The sequence below is a fragment of the Thamnophis elegans genome, chromosome 1 (assembly GCF_009769535.1).
Source record: "Thamnophis elegans isolate rThaEle1 chromosome 1, rThaEle1.pri, whole genome shotgun sequence".
Taxonomy (NCBI): Eukaryota; Metazoa; Chordata; class Lepidosauria; order Squamata; family Colubridae; genus Thamnophis; species Thamnophis elegans.
Window position 1 is genome coordinate 91,346,574 of NC_045541.1, and position 27,244 is coordinate 91,373,817.

Genomic DNA, 27,244 nt, shown 5'->3' on the forward strand with positions numbered 1-27,244 from the left:
CAATAAGCAAGAAAATCAGAAGCTTCTTTAGACGTCGGGGAGCAAACCACATTACAGCTGATTACCCCCCAGGCATGCATAATAGAGCATCTCATTCTGGGCGATGTCGCCCCACGGTTGCATATGAATAATAGACAAGAGGCTGTTACTATGGTGGTGATTGTCGAGATCGCCTTACGTTACATTGGCTACGAGCCCAGAGCACACAACGAGTAAGAAATTCTGGAGCAGAGAGGGGAGAAAAAAGAGAGCAGAGATCAATTAATAATCCCATTATACAGAAGCCTCTGTTGTCTCATGGGCACGTGACTTATCCACGTGCCACAGCAAACAGCCTCTGCGTTAAAACCTTTCCGACAGAGCATTTACCCGCCAAATCAAAACGCGCCGTTTGCTTTTCTTTCCACGCATGCGCGCGCGCGCGTGTGTGTGTATACAGCTTTGCTTAGTCTCCTTCGTTCCCGGCATTCTTTTCGCGCTGCTACATTCTCCGTTCGTAGCTCGCGTTCTGTTTCCTTAACCCCTCGCGCGCCGCTCCCTGCTTCGACCTTCCATTTTTATTTTCCCCCACTATTCCTTGCGCGCTCGTACTTTCTCCGTTCCGCCCCGCCCCCTTCCTTTACTGAGGAAGGCGAGAGTTGGGGGGCGGTTGGACCGCCATTTTGTTCCTCGGGCGAGTGGAAGCCGCACGCAGCGTCCATTAGTTCACTTAGGAGCTGCCCGGGGGATTTTGCGAGGGAAGAGAACGGGGGAGGTAAGCGGGTGGGTAGGAGGGTTAAGAAATAGGCATATCTACATATCGGACCCTGCTTCTTTGCTCCCCCCGCTACTTCCGGGGACCGTTTTAACACGCCATGTCTGGAGAAGCTCCCGCCGGCGACCAGGTGAGCGACCACAGGGCCTTCCGAGTTCCATGAAGCAATTGGCGGGGAATGCCTTCTCGAGAAGGGGTGTGACTGGGCTCGGCTGACAGGCGTCTGAGGCTTTGGGAAGTGAAAATGGCGGTTTCTAGAATAATGAGGAATAGGCCTTATTAACGTGCGCGTCTTTGTGTTGGGGGAGTCTGTACCTCTTTCTTCCGTTTTCGCCCCCGCTCATCTCAGTTTATAAATGGTGTGTGGATCTGCTATATGCGCTTTACTTTCTGTTCCACGATCCTAGTTGCTTTAAGTATTTCCAGTCGGCATATTCTCCAATGAATTACATAGACACCACCCCGCTGACTTTTTCTCTCCTGCAAGTTGTTCTTGAGTAACTCGATGGTCACTTCGATTTAATTCAAGGAAGTTTACCATAAATACCTATAGAACATGCACGCTTAGTGACTTGGTTTAATCAGAGGCTGAAGTAAAATGTCTCTTTTTAAATATTATAAGAAATTAGGGAAACAGATGTGTGCTAAACTCAAAAAATAAAGCAACCTAGAGGTTATACATTATGTTTTCGTAAAAATATAGTAAGAGATTTGAAAAATGTTTCAAAATGTAAATTCTGAGCCTTGTGTACTAAGTTTTGTTTAATAAAATTGAGGTGGATATTTTTAGAAATTGATGTTACAGCGTTGCTAATAAATGCATTAATGTTACATAAATGTGTCCTTTTTTAAAGTATGTTCTGTATAGGGATGTACATATAAGGAAATTATACGTAAAAGCTATTAGGGTTCAAACTCATTGGACTCCTGATGACAATTAGTTTTTATATACATCCCTCAGTTGCTTTCAAAGCTACCTATTAAAAATGTAGCTTCTGTTTTTGAAATATTTTTTACTTAATTGTAGGCAGATTAGATGTGCAAATTTAAATATCACTCTTTTAAAATCAACATTTTATGTTACCACTACCAAAGCAACAACCCAATTTCCCACAAGAGAAGCTGTGTAAGGACTTTATTTAAACATACCACAGCAAACCAGAAAAGAAAATGGAGCACTTATACAACACATTCCAACAAAATAGATACACACAAAACTTTATCAAAAAGTCTGACCGCCAATCCAATACATAAACTCTAAAAAGAATTAAACTGCCATATATCAAGAATATCTCAGAAATTAACAGACTACTACAACCATATGGAATCAGGGTATCACACAAGCCAACTAAAGTCGTACAAAACATCCTACGCAAACCAAAAGATCCAGCAACCCCAGAAGAAAAACGAGTCATCTACAATATAGATTGTAAGAACTGCAACAACCACTATGTAGGACAAATGGGGAGAAGACTGGCAGAACACATCCATGAATACCAACCAACTGGCTGTCAGATGATGAACATTTTATAATTTTGCAACATATAGGCAGATTTAACCATAGTTTCAGTTGGGAAAATGTGACAAACATAGACCAGACCAAGTCCAAAAATGCCAGGTAATTTCTAGAAGCCTGGCACTCTTGACAAATCAGCCATCAAATAGACATAGACATTAACAACATCTATAGGCTATGCAAAAGACACAATCAATCAGCCCAAGAGAACAAAAAACCTCCAGCACCTCTCCATCAGTAGTCAGCATCCAGATCAGCATAGGTTAACTTCTAGGTTAACTTCAGCCCAACAATAAGTAAATCAGACCCCAGTCAAGAAATAGCCAAAGAGCCATCAGTACACAGCCAAATCAAAGAATCTCTTAAGACCATCCCTACAGATAGGCAAGTCACCAGAATATAAACTGACAGCAAACAGCACTCCTTTACTAGCACTGATGATGTTATCTAGTTAGGGTAATGAAAAGTCTGCAAGAAAACAAGCAAGCTCAGAGGACCAGGTGCTTCTCATTTCAATCCTGACCTACAGATATTTTCCTTTATTCAAACATTTTACAGTTTCTGTGGAAACAATGTTAGGGATGGCCACCTCTATCCGGATGCTTTGTATAATTAGTTTTGAAAGACTTACATATTTAAAAAGACATTGTAAAAGCATATTTGCTTTCTCAGATTTCTGGGAGATGGATGGATAGATAGATAGCTTTTTGTTTTGTTTGTTTTAGGAAAAAGATATAGAGTGGGGGAGGGCATACTCTACCATACATAGCAAACAATATACAACCTGATTTCTGATTTTTTTTCTGTTTGAAGTTAGATTCTTTGATCTATATGCAAAAAAAAAACCCAGAGTACTAGATAGATATAGCATGTTTTATTTCAGTTTTAGGGGTAGATCCTCTGGGTGGCAGACTTGCACTGTATTCTAAAAGGAATGGTCATGTTGTTCTAGTCCAACTTCTTGTTTTCCACTGGAGCCAGTTAGATGTCTTCAGAAGTTCACAGCAGAGCCTAATGTTCTAGCAACTGATATTTACTGATATTCTTCCCTCACTTTTACTAGTTACTAAAACATCAGCATTCAGAATAATTTAGGAAATTATTTTTAGGGTACTATTTTTGCATCTAGTTTGAAACTATTAAAGCCAATATCTGCTGCCCTTCTTGCTGCGGAATATTATGTGTAAGTTTGGCCTGATTCTTCCAGCAACACAATAATTTGAGATGTCATGTTATGCAGACAGTTTTAAGCTGCAGTTGCTTCATTCATTGCATATTGAAGAAGATCTAGGCATCTAAGGAACAAAGGACTCAACAATTGGGTCAAATAATGCTTTGAATATTTTCCTAACAGAAGTACATACAGTTGGATATACAGAAACAGATTACTTAGCCTTATGCTTATTTCAGTTTAGAGATGATATTACCAAAACCAGGAGATTTTTTAAAATATTGTGAAAATAATCCATTTTATAATCCATTCGAGTTCTTTTCTCCTGAGAGAGGTTCTTAGCTTCTCTCCATTATACATATGTGTGTGCATCCATTTGTAGGATGGGCAGAAAACATAGTGAAAGGTAAAAAGCTAAAGTAGTGTTTCTCAATGTTGGCCACTTTAAGATGCTAGCTGGGGAATTCTGTGAATTGTCCATGCTTCTGCTATGATTGAGCTATTTTAGAGTAAATTATAATGGATAAAAAGGGAGTTTTAATAGGAATTTCTTTTGTATCCATGAATATGGAAACAACATTACAGACATCATCTTCATATTTAATTCTGTAGTCCAGTCATTTTTTAAAGAAAGTCATTTAATGTATTTAAATGTATTTTGAACAAAACAGCAATTTATTAACTACATCTATCTACTGCTGGAGAAGTATTAGTATTGTATTCCTGGCTTCACATAATATGTGATTGAATGAACAACTGAGAAACGTGGAAATTATATATCTACTTAATTAGCTTAATTGTTTAATGACTAAACTTTCTTAATATGTATTTGTTTATCACTTACCATGGTAAGTTTAATAATGGCTAATTTTTTACATAGTATTTATAAAAAGTTAAATGTGTCATTGAAATAGTCACAATTTCTGGTTAGTATAAACCAAAACACTTAAAATCAAGCAGAAATTATTGTTGCTTCAGATTTTTAAGAGATACATTGCTCCATGATACAGTTCTTTAAACTAGTCAGAATGGTTTAGTACAATGATGGCTAACCTTTTTGTCGTCATGTGCCAAAAGTGTGTGCGTGACAGTGCACATGTGCACCTGCACCCATAACACACACACACACGTGTGCCCCCTCCCTGAGCATGTGTATGCGACCCCCCGCAGTGGCCATTTTGGGCCTAGTAGACCTGCAGCCTCCTGGGAGCAAAAACGGGCTGTGGAGGTGTGTGAGGCGTGCCCCATGTGCAACCCTGCAGACGTGCAACAAATCCCATACATGTGCACACATTTTTCGTATGTGCTCTGCGTATGCACGGCAGAGACCCAAAAATCAGCTGGCTGGCGGGAGGCTCATGCGCAGTGGAGCTGAGTTTGGCAACAGCTTGCATGCCTGCAGAGAGGGCTACGTATGCCACTTGTGTGTGTGCCATAGGTTCGCTATCACAGGTTTAGTGCACAGTTTCTTAAACTATTCTTACTCTTAAGAATAGTATAGAAAATATTGGAATTGGTTCAAAGATCCAAGAGAAAATTTTAAATATTTTTTTGGTTCTATTCTATTGCAAAAGAAATGGGAATTTTTGTAGCTCTGGGTTGAAATGAGGAGTCCTTGGGGTTTTCTGTGTTTAGTTGTCTTCTTGTAAACATTCCATTACCCAAACTAGGTAACATCATCAGTGCTAGTAAGAAATACTACTCTCAATTTATATTCTAGTGGCTTGCCTGTCAAAATTGATGGGAGTGGTCTTGAAGGTTCTTTTGTTGGCCTGTTTCCTGTTAGTTGTTTGGCATTCCTTGATTGGGGATTAGCAGTGATGGCAAACTAGAAACACATGTGTACCGAAAAACCACCCATACCAATCAAGTGCTCCACAACCAAAACAACCCAATCTCCTACAAGAGAAGCTGTGCAAGAATATTATTTAGAAGAGTACGAACACACTGCAGTAACCCTGAAAAGCAGAAAAAGGAAACAGCATCTATACAATATCTTTCAACAAAATGGATACCCACACTTCATCAAAAAGTTTCTGACCCAATATACTACAGCCAGCACAAGCTATAAAAAGAATAACACTGCCATCCATCAAAAATATCTCAGAAACCACTGAATATTACAACTACACAGAATCAGCATAAAACACAAGTCAACTTAACACCCTAAGTAAACTAAAAAATCCAGCAACTCCAGAAGAAAAAAAACAAGTCTTCTACAACACACAATGTAATGACTGCAATAGTCACGATGTAGGACAAACAGAAGACCGGCCAAATGCATCCATGAGCACCAACTAGCCATCAGAAGACATGATGAAAGCTCTTTACTTTCACAGAATATAGATAGATTTAACCACAATTTCAATTGGAAACTCTGACCATGCTAGACCAAGCCAAGTCCAAAAATGCATTTCAAAATGCAAGTCCAAAAAGGTATTTCTAGAAGACTGGCACTCTGACAAATTAGCCATCAATGACACACACACACAAACTACATAAAAGTAGTCCTTGACTTGCAACCACAATTGAGCCCAGAATTAATGTTACTAAGTGAGATTTGCCCCATTTTATGACTTTTCTTGTCACATTTGTTAAGTGAATCACTGCAGTTGTTAACACACTTGTTAAATGAATCTGGCTTTCCCATTCACTTTGCTTGTCAGAAGGTCGCAAAAGGCGATCACATGACCTAACCATCATAAATATGAGTCAGTTTCCAAGTGTCTGAATTATGATTTCATGATAGTGGCAACAATCATAAGTGTGAAAATTGTCATAACTCACTTTTTTCAGTGTTGCTGTAACTTCAAACAGTACCTAAAACCGTGATTGTGAATCTATGGCACGCGTGCCACAGGTGGCACGCAGAACCATTTGTCAGGGCATGTGACTTGATTCCTTGTCAGCTGGCCAGCTCACTTCGACCTTCTTTTGAGGCCGTTTTTCACCTCCGGAGGTGAATGGACTTCCGGTTTGCTTCTAGGGTCGGTTTTTGCCCTCCAGAGCCTTCAGGGAAGCCTCCTGAAGGCTCCGGAGCTCAAAAATTGGCCCTATGGGGAACCCAGTTTGGGAATGGTGAGTTCCGGTTTGTGCATAGGTCTGTTTTTCCCCCTCCAGAGACTTCAGAAAAGCCTCCTGAAGGCTTGGGAGGTTGAAAATTGGTCCTACAGACAAACCAGAACTCATCATTCCTGAATTTCCAGGTTCCCTGTAGGTCCGTTTTGTGCCCTCCTGAAGCTTCAGGGAAGCACCTGAGGCCTCTGGAGGGCGTGCGGGACTGGGAGGCTGTTTTTGCCCTCCCCAGGCTCCTAGAAAGCCCCTCGAGCCTGGGGAAGGCGAAAAAAACGTGGCAAAAGGGAGGGGTCAGTGATCCCGCGCATGCACTCACACTGGGGGGGGCAGCGCATATCATGGGTGTGGCACACCTGTGCTCCCCCCCCGCTTTTGGCCGTGACCCGTCAAAACCGCGGAGGACAAAATCGCGCTCGACTAAAGCGCACATTTGACGTCATCAGAGCACGACGAAAAAAATTAAAAATTGAAATAAAATTAAAATTAAAGCAAGCCGATTCACATAAAGTTAAGGGTTAGGTTAAGGGTTGGGGTTAGGTTTAGAGCGTTAGGGTTACGTTTAGCGTTAGGGTTACGTTTAGCGTTAGGGTTAGCGTTAGGTTAAGGGTTACGTTTAGGGTTAGATTTAGGGTTAGGTTAAGGGTTAGGTTTGGGGGGGTTAGGGTAAGGTTTTCGCTTTATTTTTACATTTTTCGATCACAGCGCGATATTTTCATCGCGCTGCGATGACGTCAAATGCGCGCTTTCGTCGAGCGCGATTTTGTCCTCTGCAGTTTTGTGGTGGAACCGCTTTTGGCATGGCAGGAACTGCCAAACAAGCTAACAGCCAACCAAAGACTCTCCAAGACCACTTCCACCAACACTGATAGGGCAATCCATTAGAATATAAACTGAGAGCAAACCCCACTCCTTACTAGCACTGATCTGTTACCTAGTTTGAGTAATGAATCCTTGCAAACAAACAAGCCCAGAGCACCAAGGACCCCTCAAGAAACCTTTCTTTCATGAATGAAAAGGAATGGCAGATTTGTCCTCAGGTATCAAATTGAAACAACTAGGGAAATAATTTTAGATGAAATTCATAGAAAATGTAAGATTTTTAACATATTTTTGTGAAAATGTAATTCAGTATAATAAGACCATATATTAAATTAGATCAAACACTGACTAAGATTTTCAGGGACTCCAGACCAGAAAAAGGATGAAATTATCATTTATAAGTTTTGTACATTTCATTAAGGTTTCTAATAATATATCAAAAGAATTGTTTATTTTTTGACTCCTTTTGTAGTTTTTATTAAAATATGGGGCTTAATATGTAAACAAATATTACATATTGTAACCTAGTTGATACTGAATTGAAAATACACATTCCAAAAGACAGTTTATATAGGCATCCAAACTGTTCAGTGACCTTTCTTGTATTGCCCATATTTTTTCATGGACATATATGTTTCAGTTCTGTACCAATTAAAATATCTATTTGCATACAGTACAGTAACATGTTATTTGAGAATTAGATGCTTTTACAGTTTTAATTATATATGCTCATAAATCTTGTCAGTCCCAAGCCCAAATAAGACCGTGAAATCCATTTGAGTCCAATCCTTTATTTGCTTAGAACTAATAGAATCTAGCCAAGTTCAAGCTAGATGTAATCTGAAAGATTCTGTTTGCCCCTTCCCCATCCACTTTGGACTACACCGTCTCTTAATCTGGACCTCTCAAAATAATGTTCTGTGTCGCCAAAGCTCCCTCCTCACATTGTTCCTCCAAATGCGCATTGGAGGATTGACTTGAAGCATATTAAAGAGGAACTGAAGTCTTCTTGACTGTATGTTCTTTCAGCCATCTTGCAGTTTTTGTTGTCCTAATTCTGTTTTGTTGACCTACAGAATATGATTTCTCCAATTTTTCAGGTAATATACTGTTGGAGGAGAAGCACATCATTCACCAACCAATATTGTTCCATAATTTGATAGACACAATATAATTAATCTAAAGCTTCAATTTATGCTTGACTTGAAATAAATCATGTTGAAATTATAATTCTGAGTAAATTTGTATGAAATTATTGCATCCTGTTATAGCAATCAAAGCTGGAATTCTAATCTACAAGAGTTTTAGAACTGTAGTTTGTCTAGAAGAAATGTTCAAAAGCCTAGCTATTCCTGAGTTTTACTAGGATTAGGCTTTGCTATATCACAAACCTTGTAATCAGTGCTATTCTTAGACTGTAATGTTGAAATAAATCAAGCTTGACTATAATCAGAATCTGTTTTATGATGCTTTTTAGGAGATATCTTTAAAAGATGATTGATTTACTGAAATCAAATACTATGCTTAATAGCTAAAATAGACTAACGTGAAAATTACTTTAATATTCAAATGAAATATAAAATATTACTATAAAATTTAATATATAACTTTGTCAGAATAGTTATTTTAGTTCAGGATATTGTTTTGATTTTCAAATGCAGAATTTTTTTAAATAATAACATGATTATACTTTGTTAGCTCATATCAAGTGAGTTACTTGGTAGATTAGATTTTAGTAGTTATCATTGCTGGAAAAAATAGTCAATGTCTATAATTGCCTATCAGCACTTCTAGCTTTCTGAAAGGGGAGGAAGATGGAAATGCTGTATAACAAGAGAGGAAAATCTATGCACATGGATTAATAATATGGTACACGGTGGATGATAGACTGTACTCTAAAAAAAATTGGTAGAGTGGTGTTCTTTCAGGTCTGTCAGCAGCTTTTTGATTCTATCAACCATGGTAACCTTCTAGACTCTAATAGTTTCAGTGCATCCTGTTGTCCATCCTCCAAAGAGTGGTAGTATTGTACTTACAGTTTCTGGAGTCTAGACCAGTGGTAGTCAACCTAGTCCCTACCGCCCACTAGTGGGCGTTCTAACTTTCATGGTGAGGGGTAGGGGTTTGCTGTAACTCTGCTTTATAAATTTTATAAAATAAAGTTACTTCCCTACTTTATAAATCACCATTACTGTGGAACCGGTGGGCGGTTGGAAAATTTGTACTACTAACAGAGATACAAAGGTGGGCGGTAGGTATAAAAAGGTTGACTACCCCTGGTCGAGACCATTGACAAAAGGATTCCCACAGAATTCCATTCTTTATTCCATTGAACATTGGCATAAAACTTTTTAGGGAAGATATGCTAATGATACTCAGGAAGCAATTGATATTGAAACTTCTTAATTTGGGTTAAATGGGAAAGAGAAGTTAAAAGTTAAATCAAAACAAAATAGAAAATTAGATTTAGTGATGGATATTCTATATTAATTGATTTAAACCCCTGAAACAGTTTTGCAGCCTAATATATTCCTTGGTCTTCAGTTGTCACTAATTTTATAAAACACATTTCTATGATTGTGGCTAACCTTTAGAAATGTTTGGTATTTTCAATTAGTGCAAAACAAAGCAACTAACTTTGTTTTAACTGCTATCTCTCTCCTCCTCTTTCTCTCCTTTCCATCCCAGGCAAGGACTGGAATTTTGTTCATGTAACTGGGGCTGGAATTTTGGACACAAGTCATAAGTTATTTAATTCAGCACTGTTGTAATTTCAAACTGTTACTGATTAAATGGCTATAAGTGGAGGACTACCAGTATCGTCAATTTCATAATTGGTTCATGTACTTCCAGTTACCATTTCAAGTGCAAAATAATCTCTACCATCTTGGTTACATTTTTTGTAGGCTATATGTGGTTATTAGCAGCAGGCTTGGCGTGAAGAATTAGCCTATGAATAAGAGACATTCTTCTAGATCAATGATGGTGAACCTTTTTCTCCTTGGGTGCCAAAGGCACACGCGTGTATGCGTGTCCACCTGATAATTTAATCCCCCGCGCACCTACATGCACATGCACATGTGACACACACCCTTGCTGCCCCGTGCATGCACACATGGCTTTCTTGGAGCCTGGGGAGGGCGAAACAGCTTCCCCCACCCCCCGAGGCTGGAAATGGCTTGTTTTCTGACTTTTGGTGGGCCCAGTAGGTCCGTTTTCTGGCCCTCCCCAGGTTCCAGAGCCTTTCTAGGAGCCTGGGGAAGGCAAAAAACTGCCCAACACACAAACCGGAAGTTCGGGAACAGACTTCTGGGTTGGCCATTAGGCCATTTTCTCCCTCCGGAGGCTTCAGGAAGCTTCCCTAAAGCCTCCGAAGGACGAAAAACAGCCCAAAGCGCAAACCAGAAGTCCATTCCCAAACTTCTGGTTTGCGTGTTGGATGGTTTTTCATGAGAAAAAAGGCTTCCGGATAGTGAAAAACGGCCTCAAATCAGCTGGCCAATGCCCGTGCCATATATTTGCCATCATGGTTCTAGATGAAGATTTTGATAGAAGTCTCCCCTTTGCTTTGCCACATACTTTTTCCCCGTTTGGCACACTATTTGCCCTTATGTACCATGTTTTATATTTATACTTGATATGAATGGGTCTTTAGCAGGAGGTCTCAAACCAGGCATTCCACATATGCTTTGTATTCAGATTCCTTTGTGCCTGTGAGAAGCATTTAGATACATTCCCTCAACTTTGCCAAACTAGAATGAATATTCTAAATTGATAGCTCTCCATTGTTTTCTTTTGTTTTTCATAATGAACATTTTCCAAATTAAAAACCCAGTTAACCTTTCCTATCTAGCATTAGCTTGCAGAGTTTACAGACAGCCCATTATTGCATATTCACAGTTCATTAGTTCCTTAAAGATCATCTCCTAATTGCTCACATGTATACAAATTCATGTATACACACTTTATTATTGTGTGGACCTACAGATTTTCTAATTCTTTCTCCTTGGTTCCTGTATTTCTTATCAAGTTAGTTTCCCTGTAGTTTCTTTTTTCATTCTCGATCATTCTGACTCCTAACTCCTATTTTTTCTTTTATGCTAGGTAACTTTTAGGTCCCCATGACTTTTGAGAAGTTTAATGTACTTAAATAAAATTAATTGCATTTATCTTAAGTTGGTTCAACTGTTAGAGACTACACAGATAAGTTTTCCTCAGGTGAATCTATACTCTGCCTGATCCTTAAGCTATCTTACATTTTCAAGTCTTTCTTTTCTCAAAATTGCATTTTCTTTCTGCTCTTCATTAATGGCCAAAAGGCAAGAGACCTATTTTAATTTGACATCTTAATAGCTGTATAGGTAGTCCTCAACTTATGACTGGTTTGCTTAGCAACCAGTGAAAGTTATGATGGACCTACCCGGGGACTACTTGTCATCTGGTTTCAAAGTCACAACTGTTGAGGGGGCTCTGATCATGTGACCAAACCTCAGGTGTTTGGAACCAGTCTGCATTTACTAATGTTTGCAGTGTTTCGTGGTCAAGTGACCATGCTTTACAATGGTTTTACAGTTTTACAATGGTTTTCAATAAAACTGCACCTGTAGCAAAACATTTATTACTACCTGGTTTGCTTAATGACTGGATAAAAAATATTAAAATTGGGTCGGACATATGACCAACCTATTTATGATAGTCATGACTTAAGATGGTAATGGGAAAACTTCATTATCGTAAATTGAAGAATACCTCTACGTTTTCTTGCTTTTTAAGTAACTAGATAAGATAATCAGTATGATACAAATTACATATTCTACCATATTTGATATAGCAAATTCTAAGTTTATAGGAATTTTAAATTTCTTTCTGCTGTTTCAAGAAATGGAGAAGACCTATACATAATTGAATGAAATGTTTGTATCAGCATGAAGAGCAGGCTACTTAAAATTCCTTGAAATGGAATTGCACCCTTCCTTCCTTCTTTGTTTTGCCTTTAATTTGAAGCTCACCCTAACATACTTACTCATTCTATTAAGAAGTGGGCTTCACATAATTTTACCACTGGTTCACCACACACTGAAAATGCTTTGCTTGCGTGCGCAACTTGCCCACATGCGTGCAGCTTAGAAAACATTGCTAAATAGGATGGCGTAGCGCCAGGTTGCCATTACTGGTTCACCCGAACTAGCTGAATACCACCACTGATTCCATTGGATGGAAGGTTGGGGAAAGGGAGAGGCAGAGACAGTATCCTTTTCAGTAGAAGAACAGGGCAGAGAAAATAACACTTTTATAAAGGAAACTGATGGTAAATTCTGTAAAGTATTGAGGAGATCCATCCCAAACAGAACAACATCCACTTGCATTCACATTAGCTTTAAGTCCTGCGCTTAACAGCTAAAACTGGCTTCTTGTTGTTACTTAACATTGAATCACCTTGGATTATGGTTATGTTGGTTAGAATAGTTATAATGATTTATGTAGAACATGATAACATTTCTGTTCTGTGGCCTTTTATATTTCATGTGCAAAGAAACTTCAGCTAAGTGTGAACTATACTGTGGTATAGTAGAAAATTGGTATTCAACTATTTTCTTCTAGATTCAGCAAATATGATGAAAAACATAGTTGTTAGGCCTATAAAATTATGCTTGGGTATATTATCTGAAGTATTGCATTTTTCAGGGTTTTTTTCAATTTCTGAAATACAGTATTTTTCAGACTATAAGACACACCTTTTTGTCTCTCAAACGTGGGTAAAAATGTCTATGCATCTTATAGACCAAATATTGCCAAAGGCCTGCCCACCTGCTAGCCATTTTTTGCCTCTGCACACCCCATTTTCAGGCCTTTTTTCGGCTTGTTTTCGGGGCTTTTTTGCCCCGTTTTTGAGGCCTTTTTTGGCCTGTTTTTAAATCTTTTTTGACCTTTTTTTAAATGGTCCAAAAACAGCCTCTAAAACGGCCTGAAAAATGCCTAGGAAAGGCCAAAAAAGTCTTGAAAATGGGCTGAAAAAAGCCTTGAAAATGGGCTGAAAAAGCCTCTATAATGGGTAGAAAAAAGGGCGGAAAATGCAGCGCGCAGAGGCCAAAACCCTTTTTTTTTTACTCTTCTAAATTTAGGTGTGTCTTATAGTCAGGTGCGTTTATACCACTAGTTAATATACCACTAGTTAATTATAACTAGGATTATATAAATATGAAAGTTACAGATTGTGGGTAGCATTGGATTTATCATGTTATTTGTTGGCTCTTAACTTTCTGCTCTATGTTTTCTAGGCTGCTGAATATGTCCCAGAAAAAGTAAAGAAAGCTGAAAAGAAACTAGAAGAGAATCCATATGACCTTGACGCTTGGAGCATTCTCATTCGAGAGGCACAGGTTTAGTGAAATAGGATTACATTTCCTTATCAGTGGGTCCACTCACAATGCTTGGTTCTCAAGTAAATGTGAATACATTTTACATCATAAATATTGTAAATATTATTGGTTTTTAATTTTTAGAATCAACCTATAGACAAAGCACGGAAGACCTATGAACGCCTTGTTGCCCAGTTCCCCAGTTCTGGCAGATTCTGGAAACTGTACATTGAAGCTGAGGTTAATATTTTCATATTTTTTTCTTAATCATATAAGAATTTAAGTAGGGTTGAAAAATGATTTCTTAGGTGCATACACAAATTCAGGTAAAAGAGGAGCTGAACATTTCATAATTTATGTAAAATAGGAGAAAAGGGTAATTAAAGTGAATCCAAATATTTGGGTCTATATGATCTGGTGATTGTTGCATTGTGGACTTGCAACAACATTAAAACAGTTTCAATGGTATTGGAGTGCTTTAGCCTTTTATTTACTTGTCGTGTCAATTTATTGCCTCCTGTGTCATTTATTTAGAGCTCCTTTTTGTGCATGTAAGTTAACAAATGGTTTTATGACCTTTTGGGCTCTAATAGTATTTCCGAACCTGATTTTAATAGCTGAAAATATTTTTTCTGGGGTGGGGGGATGGATATGCAGGCAATTTTTATTTGACAAACAATGACATATGTGCAGATTTATCCAGAACCAAGTGTACATACATCAAGAAATTCCATAATCAGAGCAGGCAAGCATTTTATCCTGTTTTGTTAAAAGCCTAGAAAGACTTAAGTTTTCTGGGAAAAAAAATTTTTTTTTAATTCTTTCTTTGGATTTTTAGGCCTTTCACTCGTGTGCAAAGATTACATTTATAAAACAGGTTTCTAAAAATTGTAGATAATAGCTTTTCTGTAGAATAACATTACATAACTTTATGTAGTCAGGATTGAAGATCTTCTGCATTATGTCATATATGGCATAAAATGAATAGGTTACTATAAGATTTTTTTAAAAAAATGAGCAGAATATAGAGTACAGGATATACATTTATGTTAAATGCCTTTCAGAGATTACATAAAAAACTATGGTTGACATTGTTGGAATAAGTATATAACTTACATTCAAATATAGAAATACTCTCTTACATGTTATGCTTTGAAGGGATACATACCCCCACCCACTCAGCAACATATATGTCATTCCAATTAAGGCAATACTTTGTGATTAACATGCACTGATGTTAAAATGTCTTTTTAGGACAGTTTTATATTTATGATAAGCTGTCCATCCAGGAATATTTAACCTAAATGCATATAATTGTGGTATCCAGCATTTTTGTTCATTTTTGTTGGATACTATCCTATATTTTTTTTCATTTGTGCATATACATATGTATGTTTATCACAAGTTTAGATAAAAAAACATGCTGTCAGACTGACACACGCTAGTTCTTCTGTTTGTTTTTAGGAGACCTGAAGAGCTGCTTACTTTTTGGTGGAGGTCTCAATGGAGCATGATGTAGTACAGGGGTGTCAAACTCACGTCGTCATGTGACATATCGTGACTTTTCCCCTTTGCTAAACCGGGCATGGGGATGGCTAGTGTGTGATGCATCTGGCCTGGCGGACATGAGTTTGACAGCCCTGATGTAGTAGATTTAAATCTTGATTACAATAGTACATTTGTCTTCTTAATATTGTTTTTTTTCCTTAGTGGAAATATTGGGACATCTGTACAAGTAAGCAGCTAAACTAAATCAACATTATATGCCTTTCTTTTTCCCATTAATAACATTAATACATTCTTGGGAATTTTATATAATAAGCAGGCTTATTATGATAGCCTACTCCAGTGCCTTGAAATTAATTTGGTATTAGAAATTAAGATAAAGATTTTTGCCTGAGCATTTTTCCTCTATGCTAAGAAAAAGTTGATTTGCTTTTAATGTAAATTAGATTTTTTTAAAAAAGAATCAGATATTGATAACTTTAATTAAAGTTATGAGTAAATGATGAATAGGTTGTAATAAAAATAGAACCTTTTAGTAGTTTATCTTCATCCTAATACAGCATTTGAGCAAAGTCCAGAATCCAAATACTGTCTATCATGGTCATCATACTGCCAGCTCTCCTGATCGTATTCTGTGATGCAAAAAATATATCCCAACTCATTACAAAGCAGCACTTACAACATATGAAGGGGAAGTTGGGTTTTCTCCCTCCTATTTCCATGCTTATAAGCAAATTCTTTGTACACAAACATGTCTGTACATCTCAGGTTCTCAGCCAGTTAGGATACATATAGGGCAAATTACCAATCCATAATTGAGTTTATATTTTATATCTTCCTTGCCTAATTTAAGGCTTGCCAGATTTGTGGAACTGAAACTAAAAATTATTGACCAACTAAAAGTTGTCTATGCTGGCTAGAAATTTTTTGAGCTATAGTCCTGCACATTTTGAATGAGAGGATATGTATTTCTTTCTACAATTGGAAATAGAATTAATACAAACTGTAAAGTCTTTATGTATAATCTAGATTTTTGTCTTTATAATTATTATATGTCACCAAGTAGTTTATTGAGTTTGCTGAACTCTTAAGCATAGCAGAAACATTTTTTTCCTTTGCTGCAGATTTCTTGAATTTTACACATAGTAACTTAAAAACCTCATTTGACACATTGAAATCTTTGTTGCTTTTAATAAATGCTTTAAACAATTATTATTTGGAAACGGTTTTGAGTTATCAGGACTCTTAAAAATGGGGGAGGGGGACCAATGCAGCAGATTGCAAGAAATAATATTTCAAAGTGATATTTAAGGAAGAATAATTTTGCAAATAAGACCTGAATTCCAATTGTAGACCAGTTCTTGTAACATAATGATAATAATAACAATAACAATAATAATAATAATAATAATAATAATAATTCTTTATTGTCAGTGCACAACATATGTACAATGAGATTGGTTCTAGTTTTAAACTGCTTCCATGATACGTGTGAAATATTTTTGCACACCAATCCTTAATAATTACTATACCTTTCCACTTATAAAAAGACAGATGATGTCAGTTGGAACAAAACTTCTGTAAATGATAGAAAAAGTGATGCCGTCACTATTTTTGTTACACTGGGCAGAACATCAATTCTTCCTTAACAGCTATTATACCTTTATTGCAATATTGCATTCAGTGATCAGATGCTGTACTTGAAAAGTTCATTTCCTTCATGCTGAATACCATATTCTTAGTAATTTTTCCTTTATTTGTGCAATTAAAAAAACTAGATTATGTGTTATAAGTTCCCTAATGTTCATTGGCATCTTGTCAAGGAAGGAATGGAATTATGACATTTTTGTTTGTTTCTTCTTTTCCACCCATACCTATAATACCAAATGTGTGTGGATATGTTGAAAGAGAAAGACTTGCTTCACTGAAAGAAAATGAATGAAATAATGTTCTTGGAATTCTCTTCTGTTCTGTACAACTCATTTCCAGGAGTTTCTTACTTGTATATAATCTTAAAATATTCTAGACATTAAGTTTTGAAGAGATAACTCTTACATTTATAAGCTGTATCATTTAACTCCATCCCTAACAGCTTAATTCTATCCCTAGCTTTAAACAAAGTTATTACTTGGTGAGATTTGAGGACATGAACAAGAATAGCTTGTGAGTACTTTGGATAAAGTTTTGTATTAAGAGACTAAACCTTGTTGGGAATGTCAGTAAGAGAAATGCATGTGTAAGTTACTAATATTGGTAAAGGTTATTTATGTGAATAAGAAACAACAGTGTTATATTTTGCTTGAATATCTTTTTGCCCAAGTGAATACAATCCAAATAGAAGCAACAATAATTGAAGTAATAATGACAGAGGTCATAATTACAGCCAATGGGGAAGTTTATTATACAGTGTTACCTTGGTACTTGTTGGTAATTTGATCTGGAAGAATACTAAAACTGATGGGTACTGAGAAAACTGTGTGGCTCGCTATTTTCGCCAGAAGAAATAGCAAATCATGAGGCAGCTGACATCAGCAAGTTCTTCCTTGCACGTTGACTATTGGGAAACAGACAAGTGCCAGGACACGATTTCTGCTTCAAAATACGTTGAATACCGAAATCGATGAGTTTTGAAGCAGTCAAAAGTAGAGGTATGACTGTATTAAGTATTTCTAATAGAAAATGGAAAACCCCTTTTTTCTCTATATTATATAAAATTGCATTTTGATTAGGATATATCATGAACACCATGAGCCCTCCATGCCAATATACACCCATTATAAATAAGAAATTTCTGAGCATGTCTAAAATAATCTGCACTGTACAAGCAACTGTTTGTACCAAATCACACAGTCCAGTACTTTAAATACTCTCTGGTAGTAAGCCTTGGGTTTAAGACAGAGGCTTTTCTACCCTTACTTGGAGATACCAAAAATTGAATCATACATGTTTTGCATATGAAGGAGATTCTTGCCTATATGATAGCATGTGGTAATAAAATAGGTGATAGATAGGTGATATAATAAGAGAGATTATTTTAGCTCTTGCTAAACAATGTTAATCATAAAAAGAATAGGGATTAAAATATCTTGTCTTTCAGAATATCACTTCTTCGGTTTTAGTTTATGCTGTCTTCAAAAATATTTTGCATTGTATCCATAGAGATTGATATTTTTAAGTTTCTTATATTTGTCTGTCCAAAAATACTATCTTGACTCGTTTTAAATTATAGTTGTTCAAGGAACAAATTAATATCATTGCAAAATCAGTCTATCTTCCTCTCTTTTTCATCTTCTTAATCATCTATGCTGGCTAGGAAGACTGCATGGTGAGCTAATTCTCATTCATATTACGGAAAAGCAGTAGACCCAAAAGCAGTAGACTCTTTCCAGCACAAGGGGGAGAATCACTTACTGATATATTTTTATTTGTTTGTAGAAATGAATAAAGCAATACAGATTATAATGGGAATAAACACACACATTATCAACACGTTTTTGTGAACTAGGCTAAATCATTTTATTGCCTGCTCTGAAGAAAGGAATAAATGGGGGGGGGTCAGGTGTGGGAAGACCGCTTGCTATTTTGCGTTTTTGGGTTGGTAATCCATATGTTGTCTAAAATAAGTGTGCCTTTTGTTTTGGAGATGCTGACTATATTAGAAGTGACAGATTACATTTGGAGTTCCTGAATAAAGCTTTGTTGAATCAGGCTCTTACTTGGCTTAGGGAAATTAAAGAAACTGGTATTTTCTTTTTTCTTTAACATCTGTGAACACAACTTCATAAAGCAATCAAATATTCTTCGATAAATTTCAAAATCTTCAACATTCTTTGCTCCATTTTTTTTGCATTGGTTTATTTTTTTATGCAAACTGCATACACTCGGCTGTTGCCCATGTGATTGGCATTTGGAATAGATTGAAGAATTTATCCCACCTATAAAGGGTTTTAAATGGTAAATTCTGTTCATTTTTATAATTTTTGCAGAACATGAGAAAGGATCTAATTATATAAACCTATTTTTAGAGACCAACAAGCATTTATATATATTCTGATCTAAAACTTAAGCTTTAAACTAAGAAAATGTAGGGGGGGTTGTACTTAGTAATTATTAGAGCAGCAATAGGGAAATCTAACTAAATTATAAGAATGTGCAAATAATTTTCAGTTTCAGATTAATTTTAGTTGCACTATTTTTATATCTGAAAATGAGAATTTTTGATAAATTGAACAGACCTATTAACAAATAGTAACATAATTTTATTTAAGTGTAATAACTAAAAATGAACTCTTAAAAAGTGCTGCTTACACATTATACACAAATCACAATACTTTCAGCTTAAAGGAATATACTGAGCATTTCGTGTATCTCCTTGGGACACATGGATGGATGGACTTTCTTTTACTTTCTCTTGTCATATTGTTTCACTTGTGGTAAGTTTAATTGAAATTACTCAACCAGAAGATTTGTTCTGGAAGATTTCTTACCTACCTCACAGGGTTGTTGTGAGGCTTAGTTAAATGTTTCAGCTACTTTATTAATTATAATTTTTTTCATTTATTTGTGGGATGTATTTCCTAAGGGCAATAATATGCTAAATTGCAAATGCTATTTGTTTGGCTTAATTTTTTAGAATGGATAGTTGAATGATTATGGTGAAATGCTAAACATACATGCTAAACATATTAGGTAAAATTACTTATATTTGGCAAACAAGTTTCAGTAAATATTCCAGGTTTTTTTTTCCCTTCTCCCCCCCCTCCCCAGTCTAGGAAGAAATTGGTTAAATCTGAAACCTATGTTTTATTTACTAAATTGAGTTTGATATTATATAACATTTTGGTTAAACCTTTACAGCTGAACATGTTATCTTCTGAACTTTGTAGATTTGTGAAAATGAAAGACTTTTTGATTCATTCACAAAACAAAATTATGATTTCATAAACACACACACACACAAATACACACACACAAAATCAGTCAAAAGTATGTAATGGCAATAAAATGAATCAAATTACTTAGATGAATATTTAGTTAAAATCTTGACATTCTCTCATAACTCGTACAATTATATTTAAGTTGAAATAAACTTTCAGTTTTTCATTCCACATTTGTTAAATATAATCTGCCTTCTATAAGTATCAACTTTTGTTGAAGAAAATGATTTTATACTCTAGAGATTTAAATCTGATTACCTATCAGTTTCAAACTAGTAATTCAGATTTTAATACCATTTACACTTGAGAATATCAGTAACCAACATTTAGATTAAATTGAATATCGGCATATATTGGCAGATAATTTCACAGTGAAGGGTAGGCACTAGTCCTAAAATTTAGGACTTTGAAGTTATTTTTATTTTTTCTTATTTTTCCTTAATCTCTTTTCATATGAAAATATTAAGAAAAAGTGTGAAAAATACATGATTTAGATTTGTTGTAAAATATTTTCCCACTGCTACAAGTCCTATGAACTTGTAGCATTAATATGCTCTGTAAATTATATTTGCCTTTTTTAAATTGTATGGATTCTCTGTACAAAGTAATTTACTTTTCTCAGATCTTTGAAGTATTCCTTCCCTAAAAATTATCTTTTAAAAATTGCACTTGTCCATTTTTTCTCTATTTGTTAATAAACATTACATTTTGTCTGTTGTAGTTTTGCATCAGAAATCAAATCTGATTTGGTTTGTAATTGGCCCAGGTTTTTAAATTGCTTATTTGCTTTATGACAACATGCAGATTTTTTTACTTCTAAAACCTACATTACAAATTAATTTGTCATATGATTTAGGATTATTTAATGTAATCTAATATTTGAGGTAATATTTTCTTCATAAAAATGAAAAATATAGAAGTAGAAATAATTACATTTTTTTTAAAAAATCAGTTTTATATCATGAAAATGTGATCACAATATTTTTTAATATGTCATTTTTTTAAATTAACAATAAATTAACAAATTTGTTTCTAAAAAGCAGTCATACCATTGACCTTGAAAAAAATGAATTCTGAATTACAGAACTGTTAGATTATCTGGGTCTTCGTTTTCACATATTATCCTGATTCTGTTTTGGGATTGTTGGCTCCTCTGTAGCAACTCTTATTTAAATTATTCAAATATTTAGTTTGTCTATCTAAAGGAGACTATTACATCTAAATATATTTCAGATTTCTAAAGTAGGTATTAGAATATTTTAATTGCTAAATGTAAAATAACCCATCATAAAGTAATAATGCCATCGTGTATATATTTCTTTATTGTTTGCAAAAGAATTCCTATTGCATAAAACAGTTTTATGTAAGAAAGTTCAGAGCAATATGCAAGTTGGAGCCACATGTTCAGTGATAGAAAATGGATATTAAATTATTTCTTTTATATTCTCAGAACTATACAACCCACTTCACAGCCTAAATTATTTATATGTAGTAAATTTGCCAAATACATAATTTTTAAAATATTTTAATTTAGCAGTTCTGGTATATAGTCTGCTTATGTAATTTATCATTTTCTGTATATACTCTGCTTCAAGGAACTGCAAATGTTTAAGTCCTTGCCAATGGTTAGCTTTGTCTTCTGAATATTTATTCAGCATTTACACATTACAAAAATAGAATGTTCAAAAATGGACAGATTAAAGAATCAGAATGATAAATGTAGTGATGTTAGAAAGTTCTGTAATGTTCAAGTATAGATTAGTAATCCTAGAAAATATACTGTAATAGCATTTCATTATCATAAAAAACAATTTTTAAGAAATGAAGCTTTTCAAATCCTGTGATGGAATTGTGCTACTTTTAAAAAGAATCAGTTTGTACATTTCAGTTTCAGTTTTACTTTTAAGAATTGGAGTTGCCAACAATATTTTTTTTAAAAATGACAACCAACAGATTTAATTACTGAAATGTGAAGTCCTTAAAACAGGAAAGCTTCAACTGTTTTGAATATGAAAATATTTTTTAAAAATGCCTTTTATATGTATTCTTAGTGCATGAAATTAAGATAAAATAAAGCAATGATTGAGTGATTTCTAAAAATTGACTACCTTTACTAATGCTTAAATTACAGAATAATATCAGAAGATTCTCTCTCTTTCATTTACAAAGCAAATTTTAAGCTTTGTGAAATCTTCACGCTCTAGATTTTACCTGTTCAGATCAAATCTGGTCTTACTGTAGAATAAAGAATAAATAAATAATAAAGGCTAAAGAAAAAATAAAGAATTATTGCAGAATAATAAATTATATTTTGGAAATCAATGGTGGAAGAACATTTATATTGAATTAAATATAAACTGATGAGTTGGATACTTGAGGTTTTAACGGTGCAAATTGAAAAGGCATTTTGAGTCATGGTCAAAAATACAAAATGGCCAAGGCATAGAAAAATTATTTCCTGCATAGCAGCTGATAGCTGCCCTTATTTATGTAATGCAGATTGTCTCCATTTAAAGAGTTAATTTTGTCCCTTGGTTTCAGTATATTGTAATCCTCAATATATATTGCAGTTTTGATACTATTAATTACCTATAACTATGATATGCTAAAAGGCTCATCATAGTTGTATGAATTTCATAGCATCTAGTTTTCCATCAACGGAAACAAAATGCTGATCAAAATCATTCTGATTTAGCAAGAAAGTTATTGCACTTTACATTCAATATGTAGACTCGACCATTGTGTATGATTAATAATACATTCTGTTTCCTGTCCTGTTTTTGGCAATATACATATTTTATCCCAAAATTTTCATCTCGGCAATTTGTTTTAGTGTTACAGAAATTATGGTTCCTTTAAATAAGCCTTATTTAATTGTATTAATTATACATAGTGTTATGAATGTGATTGTTTTTCCCCTCAAAGAATAAAGAGACATTAAAAAGAGTACTTATTCTTTTGTATCTACTGTACCTAAATTATTTTACGGTAGTTTGATCATCTCAGCATGAAATAGGTCTCAGTAATATGAAATCCTGCATTTTCACAAATACCTTCCATTTGTTAATGCATATTCCGCCATTTGTTAGTTAAGCTTTCTTAGAAAACCCCTACAATTAATATTCTACATACATAAATACACACGTATGTATGTATGTAGAATATTAATTCTATGTATAGCTTATGGGTTCAAAGAAACAGAAGAAAAATTTATGCAGGGCCGTAAAGGTAGTCCTCGACTTATGACTACAACTGATCCCAAATTTATGTTGTTTAAGTGAGACGGTTGTTGAGTGATTTTTGCCCCATTTAACTTTCTTGCCACAGTTAAGTGAATCACTAATTACTAATTAAATTAGTAACAGAGTGACTCTGGTTTTCTATTAGGTTTGCTTGTCAGAAGGCCGCAAAAGGTGATTATATGACACTAGGACACTGCAACTGTCATAAATATGAACCCGTTGCCAAGTGTCTGAATTTTGATTGCATAACCAGGGGGATCCTGCAGTGATCATAAGTGTGAAAAACAGTCAGAAGTCAGTTTTTCCAGTACCATTGTAACTGCAACCGGTCAGTAAACAAATAATTGTAAATTGAGGATTATCTTTAGTACACTGAACGTATGCAATATATTTTCACTGAAGGTGGAAAGTTTTTGCAAATATGAGACATCTAGTCCAATGGAGTAATATCTGCCTAGTTAAAAGAACAAGGTCATTGGTATTCTCACCTGTACAGTTAAAAAAAGTTATTGGAATATGAGAACATTTCCTTTACAGGAAGGCAGTGTATTGTGTATTTCAGGTAGTTTTCTAGGGAAGAATTGTGTGTGTGTGTGTGTGTGTGTGAATATTTTCCTGATAACTTGGATTTTTTATACATCTGCAAGTGAACATTCTATTCAAGACAAATGACAACACCTTCAGCCTGATTATATACATTTTGTACTTTTAATATAAACTGTTCTCAATCTGGTCTCTATTCTTATCCCTAAATACCATTTTACATTTGTGATCACATGATCCTTTCCAGAAAGGAACATGAAATTTCACAATGATCTACGATCTAATGTTCTATCTTTACAACACAGTACTTGACAGGTTGATTTCTTCAGTATAGCATTGGAATGTTATAAAGTACCTTTATGATATATGTTTGAAATATGGCTATAATTAGGAATACTTTATTTCTTGAAATGTGTGAATAGAATCTTGCAAATTCTTCATAAATTATGCCTAAACATTTGCTATTCATATTCTTCTGCCTACTCAAGTTTTTATTTTATATAGTTTTAGGTAGTGATGTGCAACTTGAGGTTTTGAAGTAAAGTCAAAACAGTATAGGTTTTCTGCATAGATTTGTTTCTTAGCAGACTTGAAGCAGAATGTTAGAATCAAGCAGAGCAAAACAACTTTTATATACTACACTCAACCCCAAATAAAAGTATTTCTAAGTAGAATAGAGGGTGATAATTACTAGAAAATAAAATGGTTCTTAGTTCCTTTCTGTAACAGTGGAATCCAGTGGAAAGAGGTTGAATCTCAATGTGATTTTCCTTCATGCTTCATGCCTTTCCCCATGCCCTTTGAAAGTTGTGACTGTATTCCAGTTTCTTTTTTACCCAACATTCCTTTACACTTTCAATTTTAAACTTGCACCAAGTGTTTGCCTCTTTTAGATTCTTAAATTACTGTCTGGACTCAACTATGACCAATATCCTATGTGTCAGGAATTTATCTTGTTCCTATTTAGGTATTTAAAATTACTTCAACTTGCATGCATGTAGACTTGTATTGCTAGGAAGGCCCAATTATGTAATCTATTCACCTAGGCTTTAACAAGATCATTTTGTTTAAAGCTGGTGGGTACAGGATTATCCAAATTATATGGGCCATTATATCTAGCATCACTATAGCATTTTGCCTACAGTGTTTTCAAACTAAGCTTCCAGGCTTAAAATACTGTTGCAGTTCTGAACAGAAACATAAGAATGTATACATCTACTATTTCAAATAAGTTATGCCAAGGTTGTTGTTCCATTTTATCCCCATCTCTTCATTTTTGTCAGGTGTTTCTCAATATATTACCGATCCCCAGTTTTGTAATCAACATTGTGAAACTATTCTGTTTAGGGGGCATGGATAAACATTCTACTTGCTTCATCCTTGTAAAATACAACAGATCAGATTTTCCTCTTTACTATGTGTTAACATTCTGTTCTTAAAAGTTGGATAGTAGCAGTGTCAATGGGATTGAAAGGACCAACTAAACCTCTTCACTTCCTGAGGCTCAAAGGAGACCATTCTAATTCTGTTAATGTTCCTGGAAGGAGCTTGGATGAATTAAAGATGGAAGTAAAAGGAAAAGTGCTATAATTGCATCCATTAAACCCTCCTCCCCGAAATGTATAAAACTGCCAGAGAGTGACTACAAATAGCCATTTTGCTTCCATATAATGGAGGAGTGGATAGTTTGTTGTGTGGGCAAATATTAATATAGAATATCTTTGAATGTTAAATTTGGTAAATATGCTGTACATTTATTACATACATTTTCCAATAAATGAGAATGAAAAGCATTTTTGTTAAAAGATTTATAATTAAAACCAGAGTTTCTCAAGGTTTGAAAGCATACACTTTATATATCAAACAATATGATGCTGTTCTTTTAATATTCATTAAATAGTTAAATATGATAGGATTTGCTGTATGGTAGAAAATGTATTAATGAAATCTGGAGTAAATTCAAGGTTTTGGAGAAACCATATTCAATGCCAGCGATTCTTCCGAGTTTCTTGAAAAAGAGATGATTAGTTATTTAAATGCCTTTAATACTCTATATATTAGTAAGTTGTTCATTAGTTATTTATTTCAATTTGATTTTCAGTGTTAATATATGAGTATTTTATTTGTATGAACATGTCTAAATAATTTATATGAAAATGCAGACTAGATATTAGATACAGTTTTTACAACAGTAATTTTACAGTGTTATTTATAAGTTAACTATAGTGTTTTTGAAGCAGTTAATATAACTAATCTTTTCCTGATTAAATTAATTGATAAAGACAACCAAATAGAATTGGATTTTTGTTTTGACTTCTGCCACCTGCATTGGTGTTATATGGAATAATATGGCAAAGCTTTAACTATCCCATATTATTTCTACATTGTAGATATAATAGTATTTTACTTTTTGAAATCTTACTATAGGCATTTATTTGCTAAATAGAAACATGAACAAAGATGACATATACGAAATCATATAGATTTAAAGCATCAAGCCCCAATATGTAAAGAATTTTTATACACCACTTCTGTTTTATATTGCACTAATAAATAAGATTATTTTTTCTAGCACATAGATGCAATGATGCATAGCCAGATTTCATAGCATGCACTTGTAATATTTTATATACTGTATTTTTTGGAGTATAAGATGCATCGGAGTATAAGACGCACCAAGGTTTTGAAGAGGCAATTTTTTTTAAAAAAAAAAAAGTAGGTAGGGAGATAGAGAGAGAGAAATACAATAGGTAACTAGAGAGAGAGAGAGATTAGGTAAGTAGGGAGAGAGAGAGAGAGAGAGAGAGAGAGAGAAATACAGTAGGGAGGGAGGGAGTAGGTAGGTAGGTAGAGAGAGAGAGAGAGAGAAATGCAGGAGGGAGAGAGTAGGTAGGTAGGTAGATGTTTCCAGGTGTATTTATCCATGTGCTGGAGAAGGAAATCGCTGACAACCTACAGCACCTGTTTCTGCTGGCACAGCACTTGATCAATGTAATTCACTCAATCACTAACTAAGGAGCTTTCCGAAAGGGGGAAAAAGTTTTTGCACTCTGCAAACCTCCCCAAAACGGCCTGTTTTTTTTTTCAAATAAAAGGCATGAATAGCCTTGGTGGGGGGGGCTTGCAGAGTGTTCCTAAGGGATGGGGTGGGAGGCAAAAAAGAGCAAAAAACAGCCCGTTTTTCACAAAATGGGCCTGTTTTTTGTCAAAGAAATTGCATCCATAGCCTTATGGAGGCTTATAGAGTGTTGCTGGGGGGGGGCACACTTTTTGCTCATTTCTGCCCTCCCCAGCCCCCAGGAGTTCTCTGAAAACCTCCAAA

General features: G+C 35.0%; 1 protein-coding gene across 1 annotated transcript in view; it reads left to right on the forward strand.

The window, feature by feature from the left end:
- Positions 1-466: 466 nt before the first annotated feature.
- The window catches only part of CSTF3 (cleavage stimulation factor subunit 3), a 66,674-nt gene continuing 39,896 nt past the window's right edge, over positions 467-27,244 (forward strand). Inside the window, exons 1-3 of the mRNA XM_032224080.1 lie at positions 467-884; positions 13,614-13,715; positions 13,839-13,934. Coding sequence (XP_032079971.1) covers positions 855-884; positions 13,614-13,715; positions 13,839-13,934 — 228 coding nt within the window. The 5' untranslated portion in view covers positions 467-854. The remainder of the gene's footprint in view (positions 885-13,613; positions 13,716-13,838; positions 13,935-27,244) is intronic.